Source organism: Sceloporus undulatus, chromosome 1 (assembly GCF_019175285.1).
Source record: "Sceloporus undulatus isolate JIND9_A2432 ecotype Alabama chromosome 1, SceUnd_v1.1, whole genome shotgun sequence".
Classification (NCBI taxonomy): domain Eukaryota; kingdom Metazoa; phylum Chordata; class Lepidosauria; order Squamata; family Phrynosomatidae; genus Sceloporus; species Sceloporus undulatus.
The window spans coordinates 371,282,321-371,300,445 of NC_056522.1; the positions used below are offsets into that span (position 1 = coordinate 371,282,321).

The window sequence follows — 18,125 nt, forward strand, 5'->3', positions numbered from 1 at the left end:
CATTGTTTAGCTTGTAGTGCTTACTCAACTTTTACGGCTCCCTCCTTGCCCACAACCACAGGGTGTGTGAGACACCAGGCAGTCAATCCCTCTGGTGAGAAGTTATGGCGCAGTATTTATGGCAAGAGCCATAACGTCAACACTGATGGTGCAGTATGTGGTTTTTCCGCCTGGCTTACTGAAAACTCAGAAGGAAAGAATAGACATATTTTCAGGAGTGCTTTAGTTGTATATTCCTGCATGGTAGATGGTTGGACTCAGGCTGCATCTACACTGCAGAATGAATGCAGTTTGACACAGCTTTAACTGCCATGGATAAAAGCTATAGAATTCTGGGATTTGTCATTTTGCATTCTCTGTCAGAGAGCTCTGGTGCCATGACAAACCAGGATTCGATAAGATGGAGCTACAACAGTTAAAGTGGTATCAAACCACATTAATCCTGCAGTGCAGATGCAGCCTAGGTTATCCTTCCACCTCCACCTCTGCTTTAACGTGTTGTTAATTGCTGTCAAATCAGTTTCAATTACAGGTGGTAATGAGAGACTTTTGAGATCCCTGGTCATCAACTGCTGTGCTTCTGACTTATGGCGACCCAATCATGGGGTTTTCTTGGCAAGATTTGTTCAGAGGAGGTTTGGCATTGCCTTCCCCTGAGGCTGAGAGCACATGCCCAAAGTCAGCCAGTGAGTTCAATAGCAAAGCTGGGAACCCTCATCTCAGAGTCATAGTCCAATGCTTAAACCACTAGGCCATGCTGAACTTATTTGTTTTTGTTATGGAGTATTGTTCTATATTGTGTGGCCTCCTACCCATAGTTTGAAATACACAGAAATTTACCATATTACTGAGAAGTGTGTCACTCAACTGAAAACAAAGTACTGCTTGGAGGAGGATTCTGGATATTGTAGTCCATAAACTCAGGTTTTCTAGATCTGGTTTTTGGGGACATTTACAGAAGGGTCTAACCTATGTAATCCAGTACAAGGTGTTGGTTATTACCTTTAAAGCCCTACATGGCTTGGGCCCAAGTTACTTGCGGGAATGCCTCTTCCTACACAATCCGTCCTGCACTTTGAGTGTTTCAGGAAAAAACTTTCTGGAAATACAAGCCACCAGATTGTGTATAACCTCTCAAAGAACTTTCACTGCTGTTGCCCCTAAATTGTGGAATAGCCTGCCGGAAGAGATCCGTCTAACTACCGTCTTGGACACCTTCAAGAAGGCTGTCAAGACGGAGCTCTTCCGGTGGGCATACCCTCCTGATCCTGATTAAGACACCATGTTATCTGTCAGATTGATTCCTTGTAATTGACCACTGTAGCATGTTTTGCATTTTTACTGTTCCTGGATTGTGATTGTATTTTAAATATTGTATTTTACAGTATTGCATTTTATGATTGTATTTATGGTTTTATCAGGTTGTAAACCCGCCTCGATCCGAAAAGAGAGGCAGGGCAATATAAATAAAACTATTATTATTATTATTATTATTATTATTATTATTATTAATCCCATGCTGAATAAAATGTGAGGGTCTTCAAAGTGTCACAAGACATTTTGATAGGTCTGCAGTGGAAAGTTTGGCTCTATGGACCTTTTTGTTTGGTTATTTAAATGTGCTCAGCAGAGTTATCATGCCTCCAGTTCAGGACCACATCTTCTCATGCACTCCTAGTGCAAAAGCCAGTATGCTCTTGCATAGTGATGAAATGGAAATTTGTGCAAAGGGAGTGGGGAGAGGAAAAGGGCTGCTCTGTTAAAAATGAAAACCAAAAAGGCATTTACCATCCTACCACCTCCTGATCCCACAGTCTACTGCTTGGGGTACTCTGATTATTGCTGACCAATATTTCTAAGACTGCATCCACACTGCCGCAATAATCCGGTTTGACACCACTTTCACTGCCATGGCTCAGTTCTATGCAATTCTGGAACTGTAGCTTGTTGTGGCCCAACAAACTACAATTCCTAGATTTCCATAGAATTGAGCCATGACAGTGAAAGTGGTGTCAAACCAGATTATTGCTGCTGCGTGGATGCACCCCAAGGCAGGAGTGGAAAAAAGGTGACCACACTTTTTAGCATCTGAAGCTCCCTATCCATCGCTCCAAGCCCCCCATTCAAAAAAGTTTTTTTAAAAAACAGTTCTTGCCCTCAAACTATGCAGAAAGCCCCCCAAACTTGTGAAAACACACAAAATCGTCCTAATAAGAACCCCAGAATGCCATGCTAGCTCCACATGCTTCTGTTTAGTCCCTCTCAACATGGTGACTGGAAGTGATTTCTCCAATGCTGGGATTTAAGGGAGCTAGCAACAATCCTGTGAGAAAAGTCAGGTTGAGAATTAGAGAAATGGGTTCAAGGTGACTTGCAGATCAAAGCTTTGTTTTTCCAAATCCCAATCCAAATATCTAGCTCTTACACAGCATTGGCTCAAACAGGTTTTACCACCTACATTGAGAAGGACAAATGCTTGCAGCATCGTTTTGTGACAGTAATAAAAGAGTACAGTGGGCCCTCCACATTCACTGGAGTTAGGGGCACAGGACCCCGTGAAAGTGGAAAAATCACAAATGAAAAGCCATTATTTAATCTCTATATTTTAAATTTATTTTTATTTATTGTACATATGTCCCATCTTTCTCCTGAAATGGTGGAAAGTGACCACAGAGTTGCACTGGAGGACATAGAGATTCCTAGAGAGAACATATTAATCAAATCTGCAAAAGTCAGAGGAGTTTATCACATGGGGACAATTGGAAGTGTAAAAGGGGTTTATCCCATGAAAATCATGCATTCACAATTAAGATTTTCACATGATGTCATAAATAAAGTACCATCATCCCTGAAATATCCCATGAAAACCACACAATTGCGATAAAGTTTTTCACACGACGACGCAATCGAAAGTGATTAAAATGCTATTAACCCAGGAATAACCAGGCAATAAACAGTAACAAATCATTCACTGGGAAATTCCTGGGATAATGACCACTGTGTGTGAAAATTTTAATTGTGATTTAATAGTAATTGCACGATTTTCATGGGATAAACCCTATTTAAACTTCCAATTTTCCTCTGTATGATAAATCCCAAAGCTGCAAATGTGGAGGACCAACTGTATTGTTCATATGTGGATTTTGGATTCCTGCCCTTCCCCAAGGATAGATTTAATAATAAAGTTGCTGTAAGCTTGATAATTTCAAATATATCACACAATGTGTCTGATATATTCTGGCAAAGTTTTGTCGTATTTATATATTTCATTTGTTTATTCTTGCCATGAATTCTTTTGAGCACAATTGTGAAGAGGCAGCTTATTAATAAAATAACCATTGACATCCCCCCAACTGTCCATTTGAGAGGTATAGTTCAGACTAATCCTCTGTTGTCCCACTTTTTCAGCAGCTTTGAAAATGTCCCAGAGTCTCTCTCTCTCTCCTCCTCCTACTTTCTTCCCTTTTCTTCAGTTTTACTGCAGTTGCTGCAAAAGTGATTTGCACTCCATTAACTCCGCATGAAGGGGAAGAGAGAAGAGAGTGTTACCTTTCTCTTCTCAGCAGGCCCAGGCAAAAGCAAACTGATGCAACATCTCTAAGCCTGTGTGATCTTCTACATTAACAACTTACACCATATTGGCCACACTGATATTGCTTGGCCATATGTGTCTTGGTTTTCATTTGTGAACCCTTTGGAGATTATGCCATGATGAATGAGAAACTACAGGCTGGTTAAAATCAAGGTTGGTAGATTTCTTGCTGAATCAAGGTAGAAAATTTTTATCTCCTGATATAAAATAAATCCCAGAGCTGTAAACTGAGGTGCATAGGGAACTTGTCATTTACTAAATACTGCACAGATTAGCTCATCTTTTGGTGTGTAGGTTGGCCAAGATTGGTGCCACCATTTAACTCTTCACGCCAGTGGCGAAATAATTCAAGTGCTGCAATTTTCAACCCCCATTTTTTTAATGAGTCTTTAGAGCCTCAAAATAACACACTCGTAAAGGCAATCAAAGTAAAATCCACATTGAGGGGAAAACAATGCTCTGTTTTAAACAGGAGAGAACTGTTGAGGATGCAAAAGGAAAAAAAAAACTAAACTAAATGAGCCCCGGGTTTTCTTGGCATTTCACAAAACACAGGCAATAAAATGTCCTCATAACAAAATACAGGATTATACAGGAGGTCAGGCTGACCTGATGAAAAAGAAAGGTGGAGGGAAGCAATCTAGTGTGTCACCTTTCAGACTAGCTAGCTTTCATAGATTTCAAACCACTTCCTCAGACAATCTACTTTTTCAGATAAGATCAGTGTTCAAAAGACAATTAGTTCAATGTCTCTGAAGAAATGGGCTGAAATCCATGAAAGCTCATGCTAAATAAATCAAGCTTCTCCATTTCCAGCGCTTCTACCATTATTGTTGGAGTTGGCAGTAGTAAGTCAAAGACCTATGCAACACAGCTGGATCCCTTCCAGTCTGCCACATCCCATTGTGCGGGTATGTGCCTTCAAATTAAATGGCAACCCCATCATTCTCATAAGGGTTTTTTTTAGGCAAGAATTACTCAGAGGTGGTTTCGCTGGTTCCTTCCCCTGAAATATATCTAACAGCATCTGGTATTTGTTGGCAGTCTCCCATCCAAATACTAACCAAAGCTGATCCTGCTTAGCTTCCAAGATCAAACAAGATCTGGTGTCTTTAGGTATTTAGGCTGCCTGTAATTTGTACCAGCTTCCTCCTCTCACTACTCATTGCCCACCCACCCCCTTACACATATTATATAAGAGCATATCATGTCCCCTTTTACCTGACTGGATCCATCTGACAAAAACAGTAAGGTGGCAAACCCATGTAAGTTGCTGCAAAACAGAATGATGGCAGTGGCATTCACAATCCATCTTGATCACATTCCATTTCCTTTTTGTACACCCCCTGCTTTTTTAAAGAAAAAACACAAGGAAACATTTTTTATTCAGCAGCCCCTAATATTTTGCAGAGACCCATTAGCCCAGGTGGAGGAAAATTGTATAGACTTTCTCTAAGCAAGGTAGCACCACAGGGACTGTTCCTCTGGCAGAGTTCAAGCTAGTCACAGTGCTATCCTCTTTATTTTGGCTTCCCTGTGTTGAGAAGGTGGTTTCAAGAGATATTTTGAGAGAAACCAGCCCTTGGATTAACACCCATTTGGTTCACAGTTGATTTTATCCTCCTTCCGGAAACCCTCCAGACTCACTGCAAATTTTAACTTCCAGGAGACGTTTGCAGCCAATGAGTTCAAACTAATTCCTCTTTCCACACCGTCCGTTTACTGAAGGAGATTTGTTGCCCTGCTATAAATATTTGTCCTCAGTGCTTCAGAAATTCCAAGAGGCAGCTCCTCGGCTTCAGGATTAAATTAATGCCACTCTTTCTTTCCATGCTGTATAATACAACACAGCTATCTGGGTTGATTCTTCCAGCTGAACCCATTTTTAGGCAATCCTAAGCTGCAGTTTTTCTTCCTTGGGTAGAGAGAGGCCAGTCGACCTCCCCAGAGGTGGCTAAGACTCTAATTCTGGATCTGTGTAAGAAAAGTTTCTAAATTCCTCTTGGTTGATCATAGACAGAATTCCTTCTTCAACAGGAGTTAAGATGGGCTCTTCCTTTAAAAACTCTGGGTCAAAGTTGCTCACGTCTTCTTTGGATTTCTGCCAAATGGAAAATGGAACAAAAATGTTAGTGTCTATAATTATTTGCTTTGTTTTCCAAATAATGCCCAGAAGAAAAGTCACACTGTGTCATGGTGATCATCAAAAAGCATTTTTCTGAATTTTTCAGAAACTGAGTTAGAAAAGGCATCTAATATGATATTTTTGTTATGTAATTGCCCTTCTTCACTCACTGAATTTTATGCAGGGTCTAGACATGGTCATCTTCCATTCAGTGGTGTACTGGAGATGGGGTTTGCAGGGTTGATGCCCCATGAAAGTTTGATAAACAGTGACTACGATATCATTTCCCACTCCCACCCACTTGGACTCTCTTGTTCTCTCTAGGTGTAGCTGTAATTTCCACAGTAGCTATGGGTAAATGGGTTTTCCCATCAACAATTATGAGCTGTATACAGTGGCCCACCCTTATCCATCCACCCTTACGGCAGTAGCACCTTCTCTGTGGAATGTCTTACCTGAAGGGATCCGCCTTAGTGGAACAGTAGAAGCCTTTAAAAAGGCATTAAAAACCCACCTCTTCCTACAAGTCTACCCTCCCAATTCCTTCTATGATTATCTTTCCCCTATTGACTTTGACGTATTGATATTCATGATTTTAACATTATTACTGTATGTTTTTAGCTATGCCTTTGGATTTAATTTGTTTTAATGTGTATTTTTAATATGTGAATTGTGGTATTGTTTTTACTGACTGTCTTTACTGACATTTGTACACCGCTTTGATCCTGGGAAAAGCGGTTAATAAATAAACAATTTATTATTATTATTTATTATGGTTCTGCTTTCCATGATTTCAGTTAGCCACAGTCAGACATGATCTGAAAATATAATGTCGTCCCTCCTTATCTGTGGTTTTACTCTCTGAGGTTTCAGTTATCTGTAGACAGTGGAAACAATCTTGGGGTCTTGGAACAGATAAGGAGGGGACTACTATCCAAAGTATTAAGAGGTCGCTTGGCCTTGAAAGGGCATGTTTTACTAAAGAGCTGCTCTTGAAAGAGCTGAAACTGCTAAAAATTACTGTACACACACACACACACACACACACACAGAGGTCTTAACATCTCCCCACAATTTTGTACCATCCTTGAGGGAGATGGCATAGGATCTGTCATGATAAGAGTCTGTACTTCAAAATTTGCCTCTAAATCGCTGCTAGTGTTTTCCCACCTTTCCCCTCAATTCTGTTCTAAGTTTTATTCTGATATTTAATGGAATTATCCAAGGCGCTGAACCCTTTAGGGGAGTAAGATTCTACACCTTGGATAGTTCTCTTAAAATTCAGATCAAAACCCGGAGTGGATTCACCTCCCCACTAATATTGGAGTCACTATCTTTTATTGGTAATATCTGAAGAAACTAGTCAAATGGGAGCAGAGAGTTCTGCAAGGCACTGTAAAACCCAGATTCCCCTCATTTTTTGATATAAATGCACCAGTTGCCCTCTCATCCTTTACTGTTCCAAGGACATCGGAGAGTGGTGGAGTCTCCCTACTTGGAGGTCTTTAAACAGAGGCTGGAGGGCCATCTGTCAGGTATGCTTTGATTGAGAGTTCCTGCATGGCAGGGGGTTGGACTGGATGGCCCTTGTGGTCTCTTCCAACTCTATGATTCTATGCCAGATACAACCTAAGCCAGCATACAGAGATGTCTGCTACATTCCTCAATACTTACAATTCGAGGCCGGAAAGGTGGCTCGATCAGGCGTTGGTTCAGCAGGTCCCAATCCAATTCCTTAAAATATGGGTGCAGGAGGATAGCTTTCTCCCCACCAAGGGGACTACTGCCTAGGCGCATTTTGGGGTTCTTGGTCATGAACTGGGGGAAAAAAGGGAAGGTGGTTGGAATTAGCCAAAGAAGGGAATGGTGGCCACTACGTACATTAGAAATCTGCAACCAAAGCCATTTGCCACTTTGCTTCATGGTAGGACCGATCATGTGCACATCAAAGCACACAAAGTTACTTCCAATCCAAATATATTATTGGTTTCTACAACCCTGTTCACACACAAAGAAAGGAATGCATGTCTGCCTATAAATATAGTTCTAGCAATAATGCCTCTTTTATAAAGGTTTCTGCCAGCCAGTCAGGCTGCAACTATCCCTCCACCAGGGAATCCAATTACCACAGACAGAAATTTTGGTTCATGTGGTGCGTGGGTCTTGTAGCAAATGAAAAAGAAAGACACCCTAGAGGCAGACTTCCCTAGCCCCAAATCCTCCTGATTTGCTGGACAACAGCTGCTATCAGCCCAGACAACACTGCTAAATTACCATGCTGTTTGAGGATTATGGTAACTAGAGTCTAACACATCTGGAGGGTGTGGTGAGACTATGGTAATAAATGTAGAGAACAAAAAAGCCTGGTGAGATCAAAGAAAGTTCCCAAAGAAAGAAGCAGCTGCATTACAAAAAATTTAACTGTAACTCCATCTTTCCTCAAAGATGGGGCACACCGTATTTGCTCCAGTTTTGTGGGGTGGGGAAAATGCAATGCGTTTCCACACACATTTCATAATTGTATTGCAGTAAAACTGTGCTTAAATATTTGTGCATCCCACCTTGATTCATGTTGGCTAGAGCATTCTGGAATAAGGACAACGTGGCTGGCCTTGAGAAAGGCATCAGGATGGTCCCCCAGGAGTCCTGTTTTGTATGGGATGTCCCCAATTTGGGGGCCTGAGTCCAATCATATATTGGGGCTATTGTCTGAGTGTGGTATATTCTGTCATATTTTTGTTTGGCCATTGTAACATGTAGTATGTTTAATGTTTGAGGTATGCAAAAGACTTATTTATAGATGTTATAGGTTTATTGGGAAATGCTGAGTGATGGGAGTGCAGTCCTTGATTTTGCTATTTTGTATAAAGAACACAATTTTACTTGGTGTTGTGTGCCTTCAAGTTGTTTCCGATTTATGGCAATCCTAAAGTGAACCTATCATGGGGTTTCCTTGGCAAGTTTCTTCAGAGGGGATTTGCCATTGCAATCCTCTGAGGCTGAGAGAGAGTGACTTGTCCAAGGTCACTCAGTGGGTTTCATGGCTGAGCTGAATTTCAAACCCTGGCCTCCAGAGTCATAGTTAACACTCAAACCATTACATTACACTGGCTCTCTCATTTGACTATGCCATTGTATTTAACAGGAGTTAAGCATCCATGGATTTTGGTATCTACAGGGGGTCCTAGAACCAAACCCCAGCAGATACCAAGGACCCACTGTAATACCTAAACCCCCTGTTACATATGGAAAACAGATTTATGCTCAGAAGAAATGGCTGACTCATTTCCAAAGATGCTGTTTTTACTCTTTAATATAGGAGTTCCTTAAACTGACTAAATTAGTTAAAAAGATTTGATTCCAAGCTCAGAGTTTGCCTTCAAGCATCTGTCTGGACAGACAAAAGAAGCCTTACTGAATTCAGTAGAATTGTGTATAGCATAAAATATTTTTTAAGATTAAGAGGGGAGGGAAGGCTATTAAAGGCAGATATGATAAGCATGTTAGAAAACAATGTGGAAAATCTGTAGCGCTGTGTTCAAGACCTTGGCAGCTATGGCTACATTAGCAGCCAGACTGGATTTTAATAATACTTTTACTTATATTAATCCAATTCATTGGATTATTTTAAACTATTTTTGCACCTCACTTCTCTGGAATGGGTGTAACAGACATAACATTTCAAATATTTATTTGAAAATATTTTTTTAAATTGCTGCAGAATAAAATGTACACCTTTTTAGAGAAATGGCCCTGTAAAATAACTGTCACTTATTCTGTGAAGGGTATTTTAACTATCACCTATTCTGTGAAAATGAGCCAGTGTGGCATAGTGGTTTGAGTATTGGAATACAACTCTGGGGACCAGGGTTCGATTCCCAACTCGTCCATGAAACCCACTGGGTGACCTTGGGCAAGTCACAATCTCTCAGCCTCTGGGGGAAGCAATGGCAACCCTCCTCTGCCAAATCTTGCCAAGAAAACAGCATTACTGGTTTGCCTTAGGGTCGCCATAAGTTGGAAATGACTTGAAGGCACACAACAGCAAATTTTGTGAAATGTTTCTCTTTTCTAAATTTTGAACTAATATTGTGAGCAGGAGTCAACCCTGGTCAGAAGTTTGATCTATTTATCTGGAGTAATGTTAGTTCTTCTTTACCCAGTAGACTGACTTTCCTATTGTTTGGAAATACTATTTGTCTTGGAAAAGCCAACCACAGCTTCTTAATTAAAAACAGTGGAGGAGGAATATGGGTAGAATTCCCTTCAAGAACACAAAAGAGTTTGCCTTTCTTTCCAAACTATTCCCTTTGCATCTACAGGTCACTGCTGTTTTCCTGATGAAGCTGCTTTCTCAAAAATGCTTCAGAAAAAGGACTGACTTGCCAAGACCTTCCACCCAAAGGGGGATTTTGGGAAAGTAATGTGGCTCCAAAAGGGAAATGGCAAAACTACCCCAGAGGAAACAGACTCCTTCTCATGGGGATTTCTAAGGAGAAGAAGCCTGAGAACTGCAGACACAGCCTTTCCTGTTTTGTTTTCTTGATACCAGAGAGAGACTACGTATGGAGACACTAAATGTCATAAAAACAGTAGCTGCCTGCAGTGATTTGAAATTGGCCTGCCTGAATTTCAGATCTTGTTATTTGTCTGCTTCACATTCAACCTAGATAAAACTAAAGCCAGGGCTGCCATTGAGAAAAGTGGCTTAGGTCCAAAACACACAGTTCAAGACTGCTTTAACAGCCCTGGCTCAATGCTAGGGGATTCTGGGAACTGTAGTTTTGTGAGATATTTAGCCTTCTCTGTCAGAGAGCTCTGTTCCCACAATAAACTACAATTCCCAGGGCACTTAAAGTGGTCTCAAACAGGATTGTTTCTGCCTTGTGTTTTGAACCTTAGTTAAACTAAACCCTCATTTACACTACAAAAATAATGCAGTTTGATACTGCTTCAACTGCCATGGTTCCATCCTATGGAATCCTGGGACCCTAAGGTGACCCTATCATAGGGTTTTTTGGCAAGTTTCTCCAGAGGGGGTTTGCCATTCCCATCCTCTGAGGCTGGGAGAATGTGACTTTCCCAAGATCACCCAGTCGGTTCCATGGGATTTGTACCCTGGTCCCCAGAGTCATAGTCCGATACTCAAACTACTACATCATTCAGCCGCTACACTCCCTGCACTGAAAACCACTGGCTCCTGGTCATGATGTCTCTACATTATGTATGTATGTATATGTGTGTGTGTGTGTAAGTGCCTTCAAGTCGCCTGTCAACTCATGGCAACCCCATGAATTACATAGGGTTTTTTTAGACAAAGAATACTTAGAGATGGTTTTGCCAGTTCCTTCTTCTGAAATATAGCCTACAGCATCTGGTAGTCATTTGTGGTCTCCCATCCAAGGTCCAACCAGGGTTGAGCCTGCTTACCTTCCAGAATCAGACAGGATCTGATGTTTATCTTCCAAAATCAGACAGGATCTGATATTTCCTTTTATCTATCTGTAAACTTTCATCATTTGACTTAACTGAATGTCATCAGATGAAACAGTGTTATGAGAGAGGGAGAAAATGTCTCCCTTTCCATTTTCTCCACACCAAACATAATTTCATACACAGCTGTCATTATAAGAAAGAGGAGAGTAGCTAGTCACTAGGGATCCTTTTCAACTTCTCTAGTTATTCGCTTCTCTATTTCTTTAGTAACAGGCATGAAACCATAAGAGCTGGCTGAACATGAGCCAACAGTGTGATACTACAGCAAAGAAGGCGAATGCTTAGTTTTCAAGTCTAGGGAAGTGATATACTCACTATATTTTGCACTGGTCAGGCCTCATCTGGAGTACCATATTCAGTTCTGGACGGCTTATTTTAAGGATATAGACAAGTTGAAGCAGGTTCAGAGGACAATGAAGTTGATAAGAGATACGGAGAACAAAACATATGAGGAAAGGTTGAAGGAGCTGGGCATATTCATCTTGGAAGTCTGAGAGGTGGCATTATTGGACTCTGTAAATACCTAAAGGGCTGCCACAGAATGGAAAGGGCAAACTTTTTCTCTGCTGCCCCAGAGGGCAAGAACAGGTCTAATAGTTTGAAGTTATGGTATGGTGGATTGACTGAACCTTAGAAGGAACTTCTTGACATTAAGAGCAGTACAGCAACTGAACCAAATGCTTAGCAATGTAATGGGGTCTCTTTCTTTGAGCAGTTTTTAAAAAGAAACTGGACAGCTACCTGCTGGGGATGCTCTCTCTGGAAAGCCTGCACTGAGCCGATGGTTGGATTCAGTGGCCCATGAGACCGTTTCCAGTACTGTGATTCTATGATTCTTTGGTAGAAACAAGAAGTCAATGTGTCAAACCTGGGAGTATACTTACAGCTTTCAGGATTGCCACTGCATCTTCCTGGAGCCAAGTAGGGTAGACAATTTCATCATTAAGGATGGCCTCAAAGAGGTCATCTTCATTTTCGGCTTCAAAAGGAGCATGACCACAAAGCATTTCATAGAGTAGGACTCCCATTGCCCACCAGTCAACGTCAGGACCATATAGCATCTCCTGTAAAATCTACAATGAAATGAAGGGACCAAATCAATAACATCGCCCAGCTACTCAGAATTTCTGTCTGGTCTTCACTGCAACATCAAGTGATGATTTGCCTGTGTCAAATAAAAAATAAAAAAAATAAACACCACACACAGATAAGAGTTTCCTGTCAACTCATGAACAGGACTCTCCAGTCCACACAAATATTCTAAAATTAAAGTTTGCATCAGACTTGCAGGTCACCATTTGTTGACCCTTTGTTGCAGATTTTCAGGGTCACCATTTGTTGACATTTACAGCATCAAATGCTCAGTAGTCCTTTATGTGACTGGAACATTGCATATCATAAACAAGAAGTCCACCAATAACTTAGAGATGGATTCAGGGACTGAGGAATCAATGATGTCAACAGAGAAAACATCAAACCTAAGCACAATTGGGAAGTCAAAGACCAAAGAGCCCATAAATACTGGAAATAGTGGACCCAACAAAACAGAGTCACTTCTTACAAAGATCCATAGGCACAGGCTGGCATTGATGGACCATGAAACGTGCTCCAGCACTAAGACAGCTTGCCCTTTTTCCACAGCTCCACAGTTCCTGGAGCCAACACCAGCAGCAGGCCTGATCATAAGCTCTTGGAGAGATGGAGAACTGCAGACCAAAGCTGGCCATTTAAGATATGAGCGTGGAAAGTATGGCCTAAAAGCTGCATGTAGCCTCATCTTTTGGAGGAATGCACTTGAGTCCTCCCAAATTTTTAAAAGTGTAGAAAATAATTCCCTGAATAGTCCGAACTGTTGCAAAAATGGCTTTTAAACACAATGATTTGCCTCAATTTATCTCCGCTGATCCTACCAAAATTTCAAAATACAACACACATACACACCGACAATTTTCAGCCAAAAATGAAACTAAAAGTGACATCCTTTCTGGGTTTCCAGAAATGCATATCCATGATCTACTGGATGTGTGTACCAGGGCAAAAACTGGTCATTCGTTTGCTCATCCCTGCTTTAAGAAGAGTAGGTGTGGTTCAAAAAGAACACAAGGTCTCCACTGAACTTTAGATCTTGTTGGAGCAAGTTACTCGCTTGAAGCTCTCCCACATGCTGCAGTGTCCAGACTCCTGATGTCTTAGGCCTCTGCTGTCACCCAGGGTATAACATCACTGCTTTAACATCATGGATGCAACTTTCATTCTCACTCATTTTCCAGCGCAGACAATTCACATGTCATCAGATGTTGGGAAAGCAAGAACTGAATATGCACATGCAAACCATGTCAAAGAAATGAAAAAACAAATTAAACGTGTGAACTACACAGTCAAAGAGGAGGCAAAAAGGAGATTCTGAAATGTGAAATGATAATGCCCAAGGCTTCATCCAGAAATACCCATGTACAAAAAGTATGCAGAAGGATGTTGTAGTACCTTTGAGACTAACTGAAAGAAAGAAGCCAGTAGCATGAGCTTTTCTAGGCTTGAGTCTACTTCCTCAGATGCATGAAGTAGTAGTTATAGCTCCCTCCTTTCTGCCCTCGCTTCTCCATATCTTCAATCTCTCTCTCTCTACAGGCTCCTTCCCCTCAGACTTCAAACATTCTCTCATTTCCCCAATTCTGAAAAAACCTTCTCTTGACCCCTCCTCCTTGTCTAGCTATCGTCCGATTTCTCTTCTTCCCTTTCTTTCTAAGGTTTTGGAACGGGTTGTCTATTCGCACTGTCTTGAGTTTATTGAAGCCAATTACATCCTCGATCCCTTTCAGTCTGGCTTCCGCCCAAGGCATTCTACAGAGACAGCTCTCACCAAGATCTCGAATGACCTTTTACAGGCCAAGGCTAATGGCCTTTACTCTGTTCTCATCCTTCTTGATCTGTCTGCAGCCTTTGACACCGTTGATCACTGTCTTCTAGTTGATATACTCTCTGACCTTGGGTTCTCAGACTCTGTTCTCGACTGGTTTAGATCTTACTTGTCTGGCAGATCTTTTGCAGTAGTTGCAGGAGGTCAGACTTCATCTCCTGTTCCCTTATCTGTTGGAGTTCCCCAGGGCTCTGTTCTGGGTCCCCTTCTGTTTTCTCTCTACACACTGTCCTTAGGAAAACTCATCAGCTCTTTTGGCTTTTCCTACCATCTGTATGCCGATGACACCCAGCTGTATCTTTCCACCCCTGACCTTTCTCCAAGGCTTGAACAGCAAGTCTCGTCCTGCCTCACAGCTGTCTCGCAGTGGATGTGCCATCGGCGTTTGAAGCTCAACATGTCCAAGACGGAGCTTCTTGTCTTTCCTCCTAAGCCCACCCTTCAACACTCCTTTTCTGTCTCTGTGGACAACATTTCCATTCAACCAGTCCAGCAAGCCCGCAGTCTTGGTTTTATCTTTGACTCTTCTCTGTCGTGTATCCCTCAGATCCAGACCACAGCCAAGGCATGTAGACTCTTTTTGTACAATATTGCCAAAATCCAACCATATCTCTCCGCCTCTACTGCCAAGATCCTGGTCCATGCCCTAGTGATCTCCTGACTTGATTACTGTAACGTCCTCCTGGCTGGGCTTCCTCTTTCTCACCCCTGTCCTTTAATCTCTGTCCAGCATTCAGCTGCATGCATTATCACTTCCACCCACTGCTCTGACAACATCTCTCCTGTGTTGGCATCCCTTCACTGGCTCCCCCTCCCTTTCCGCATTCAGTATAAGCTCCTGCTGTCAACATTTAAAGCCCTCCATGGACTGGCCCCTCCTTACTTATCAGACCTCCTTTCTCCTCACCTTTCCACTCGGGCCCTCCATTCTGGTAGTCAAGGTCTGCTGTCTCAGCCCAGGATTTCCTCTGCCCCATCCCGGATTCACCCCTTTTCACTCGCTGCCCCTCACTCCTGGAACCTTCTTCCCCCACGAGCAAGGGCCATCACTTCTTTAACCAGCTTCAAAACAGAGTTGAAGACCATCCTGTTCAGAGAAGCCTTCCCAGGCATTGCATAATTGTCGCTTACTATTTGATGTTCTTGTGGTGCCTGTTTATTGAACCATTTCCTGTATTGCTATGTACTGTATATGCTTTATCCTACTTGTGAGTATGTATTTTCCCTGGATAATGATTAACCTTCCATTTTGAAGCCAAGCCCTCCCTCCAGTCCATCTCCCTTGGTCCAGGCCTTGGAGGTAGAGAGGAACTGCTGGACCTCTTACCCTTTCCCTCCACCACCCCCTTCTCTTTTTAGATTGTAAGCCCGAGGGCAGGGAATTCGTCTAACTAAAAGATTGTATGTACAGCGCTGTGTAAATTTACAGCGCTTCATAAATAAAGGTTAATAATAATAATAATAATGAAGGCTCAAGTCTATGAAAACTCACACTACCAGCTTCTTTCTTTCAGTTAGTCTCGAAGGTGCTCAAGATCCCTTTGAATACTGTTTTTCCTGACTAACATGGCAATGACTTTGAATTCCATGTACAAGGTGGAGTGTATACATTTAAGACAAAGACCCAGAGACTCGGGTTAAGAACCAATCAGCTTTCTGCCATGTAGTCACTGAGTATGCATGATGAATTTTCACTTGGAAAGCAAATACTCCATTACTTTTGTGTTCTGGCCATGTGCATGCAGCAGACTCCTGTATGGCACTTCATGCTCAAAACAAGTGACCCATGAACATACAATTTCTCTATTGTGAACAGAAAAGGATCAAGCAGGAGTAAGGAAAGTTACTTTATTGAATTGCAACTTCCAAGACAGCATTGCTCTGTGTGTGGGTGGGTGTGGTCATAACAAGCAATGCTTGGGAAATTTACTTTTTCGCATCAATAAAACCCAAATTCCTCATCCAATGGCCATGCTGGGCTGGGAGACTCTCAGAGTTCTGGTTCTCAAAATGTAACTTTTCCATGCTCTGTTCGCAATTTTGTGACAACTGTGTGAACTCTATGCAAACATATAGCCTAATGCTATGTCATACAAAATTAAATGTAGTGTTAATGATGCAACCCAAATTATGCAAATGTTTGCTGATTTATTCTGCCCTCAGGAGCAAGGGGATTCCACAACCCGCCTTGCCATTCTGTTTCACAAAATACATCAACAGGAAATCCAGGAAACATATTAAGGGGTGGCCATGTTGGCCATGCACCAAGTACATCAAAATGTAAAAGCCAGAAAGGATTTATTATTATATTACATTATATTTATTAGCCAACCAAAATGCAAAAAATGCTCGCATGATGTATTTTCTGTTGGTCAATAAAGGTACCTCTCTTGTGTGGATTTGGTTGTATTTGGTTGTAGTTTACTGATAGAAAATGTGAGGTTCTGAAAAGTAACTGTGAGAAAGATGGTGAAATCATTCCTGTACCTCTGGGGCAATATAGTCAGGTGTTCCACAGAAGGTTGCTGTGGTGGTTCCATCATGGATGCCTTCTTTACACATTCCAAAGTCTGCCAGCTTGCAATGTCCCTCATGATCTAGCAGTACATTGTCCAGCTTCAGATCCCTGCAAAGTGATAGATATTGATTAGCTTGTAGGTAACACACTAAGAGGTTATTTAGAAGTCGTTAGCAGCCCCCCTCCCCCCACTAACACCTTAATTGGGTGCATTCAGGATGCAAGTGAACTACAGAGATTCAACCCAGATTCATCCTGGATCATTTTTAACATATGAATAACCCCTAATTCAGAAAGAAATGGAACAGAACTGAGTAAAAGGAGTAGAAGACCAACAGCAATGCAGGCATCACCTACAAATTCTCTTTTCATGCAGGGTGGAGAATTTTCCCAAGTGATGCTAAAAAATATCTTCTAGGCCACAATAAGTTTCACTGTTGACATAATAGAGAAAGGAGAAGTTAACCACTGTGTTATTTGAGTTAGAGAAACCAACAGTGTCTAAAAACAACTATTCATAACAACACAATCAAAACTCAGGCTGATAGGAAGTATACCAGATCTGAAACCTGACTTTCTCTGAATCCTCTGCTAACATCTGTGCAAGAACAAAAGAAGAGTCCCTATGATTCAGACCAGAGGCCATCTACTTAGTATTCGATTTAGTATTTCCAACAGTGAAGAGACAGATGATTTCAGGATATCAACAAGCAGTGAAGGACAGCCAAAATGCCACACCTTTAGAACCTACTGTATATACTCATGTATAAGTCTAGAAATGTAGGTAAAAATTGATCCAAAAAACCTGAATTGACTTATCCATGGGTCAATGTAAGTACTGTACTGTACTTGAACTCTTATCTTTCTAAAAAGACACCATACCCTGTGAAAGGTAAGTGTGTCATCTGTCTTGGAAGCACTGACCCCACTCTACTCTCTCATCCATCCAGCTTTTAGTATGAGCACAAACAGTTATGCCTGCTGGAATTTTGTTCTTTGGCATTGTTTTCCATTGCTTCATTCCTTATATCCTTTGTTAGATGCTCCTAAATTTTACTCTTGACTTATTCACGGGTCATATCAAAATCCATCATTTTGGCCCTAAAATCTGCCCTCAACCTATACATGAGGTCAACTTATAGTCAAGCATATAAGGTATAACACTGAAGAAGAATTTGCCCACATAACTTGACCCCAGGTTTTAATGCCTCTTAAAATTCCCTTTAAAAGTAAGGTTACTTTTAAAGGTAACCATAATGCATGACTTATCACCATTCACTTCAGATGCAGTGTCATTCTTGTTCACAGAGTTACCTTTGGTTGGGATGTAATATTATTGCATACTTTTTATATTAAAAAAACCCTAACTCATTACAGGTTCTTTTGAGTTACAGTACTTTGCACTTTGATGCAACTTTGCTTCACCCTTGTTACAGTAAAAAGGACTTATTATGGGTGTCTGTCTCTCATTCATCGA

At 41.4% G+C, this 18,125-nt stretch overlaps 1 protein-coding gene across 1 annotated transcript in view; it reads right to left on the bottom strand.

The window, feature by feature from the left end:
- Positions 1 to 3,931: 3,931 nt before the first annotated feature.
- The window catches only part of PRKCH (protein kinase C eta), a 160,743-nt gene continuing 146,549 nt past the window's right edge, over positions 3,932 to 18,125 (bottom strand). Inside the window, exons 11-14 of the mRNA XM_042447125.1 lie at positions 16,618 to 16,756; positions 12,098 to 12,286; positions 7,392 to 7,535; positions 3,932 to 5,693 (exon numbers count right to left, since the gene is read on the bottom strand). Of these exons, the coding sequence (XP_042303059.1) occupies positions 5,547 to 5,693; positions 7,392 to 7,535; positions 12,098 to 12,286; positions 16,618 to 16,756 (619 nt within the window). The 3' untranslated portion in view covers positions 3,932 to 5,546. The remainder of the gene's footprint in view (positions 5,694 to 7,391; positions 7,536 to 12,097; positions 12,287 to 16,617; positions 16,757 to 18,125) is intronic.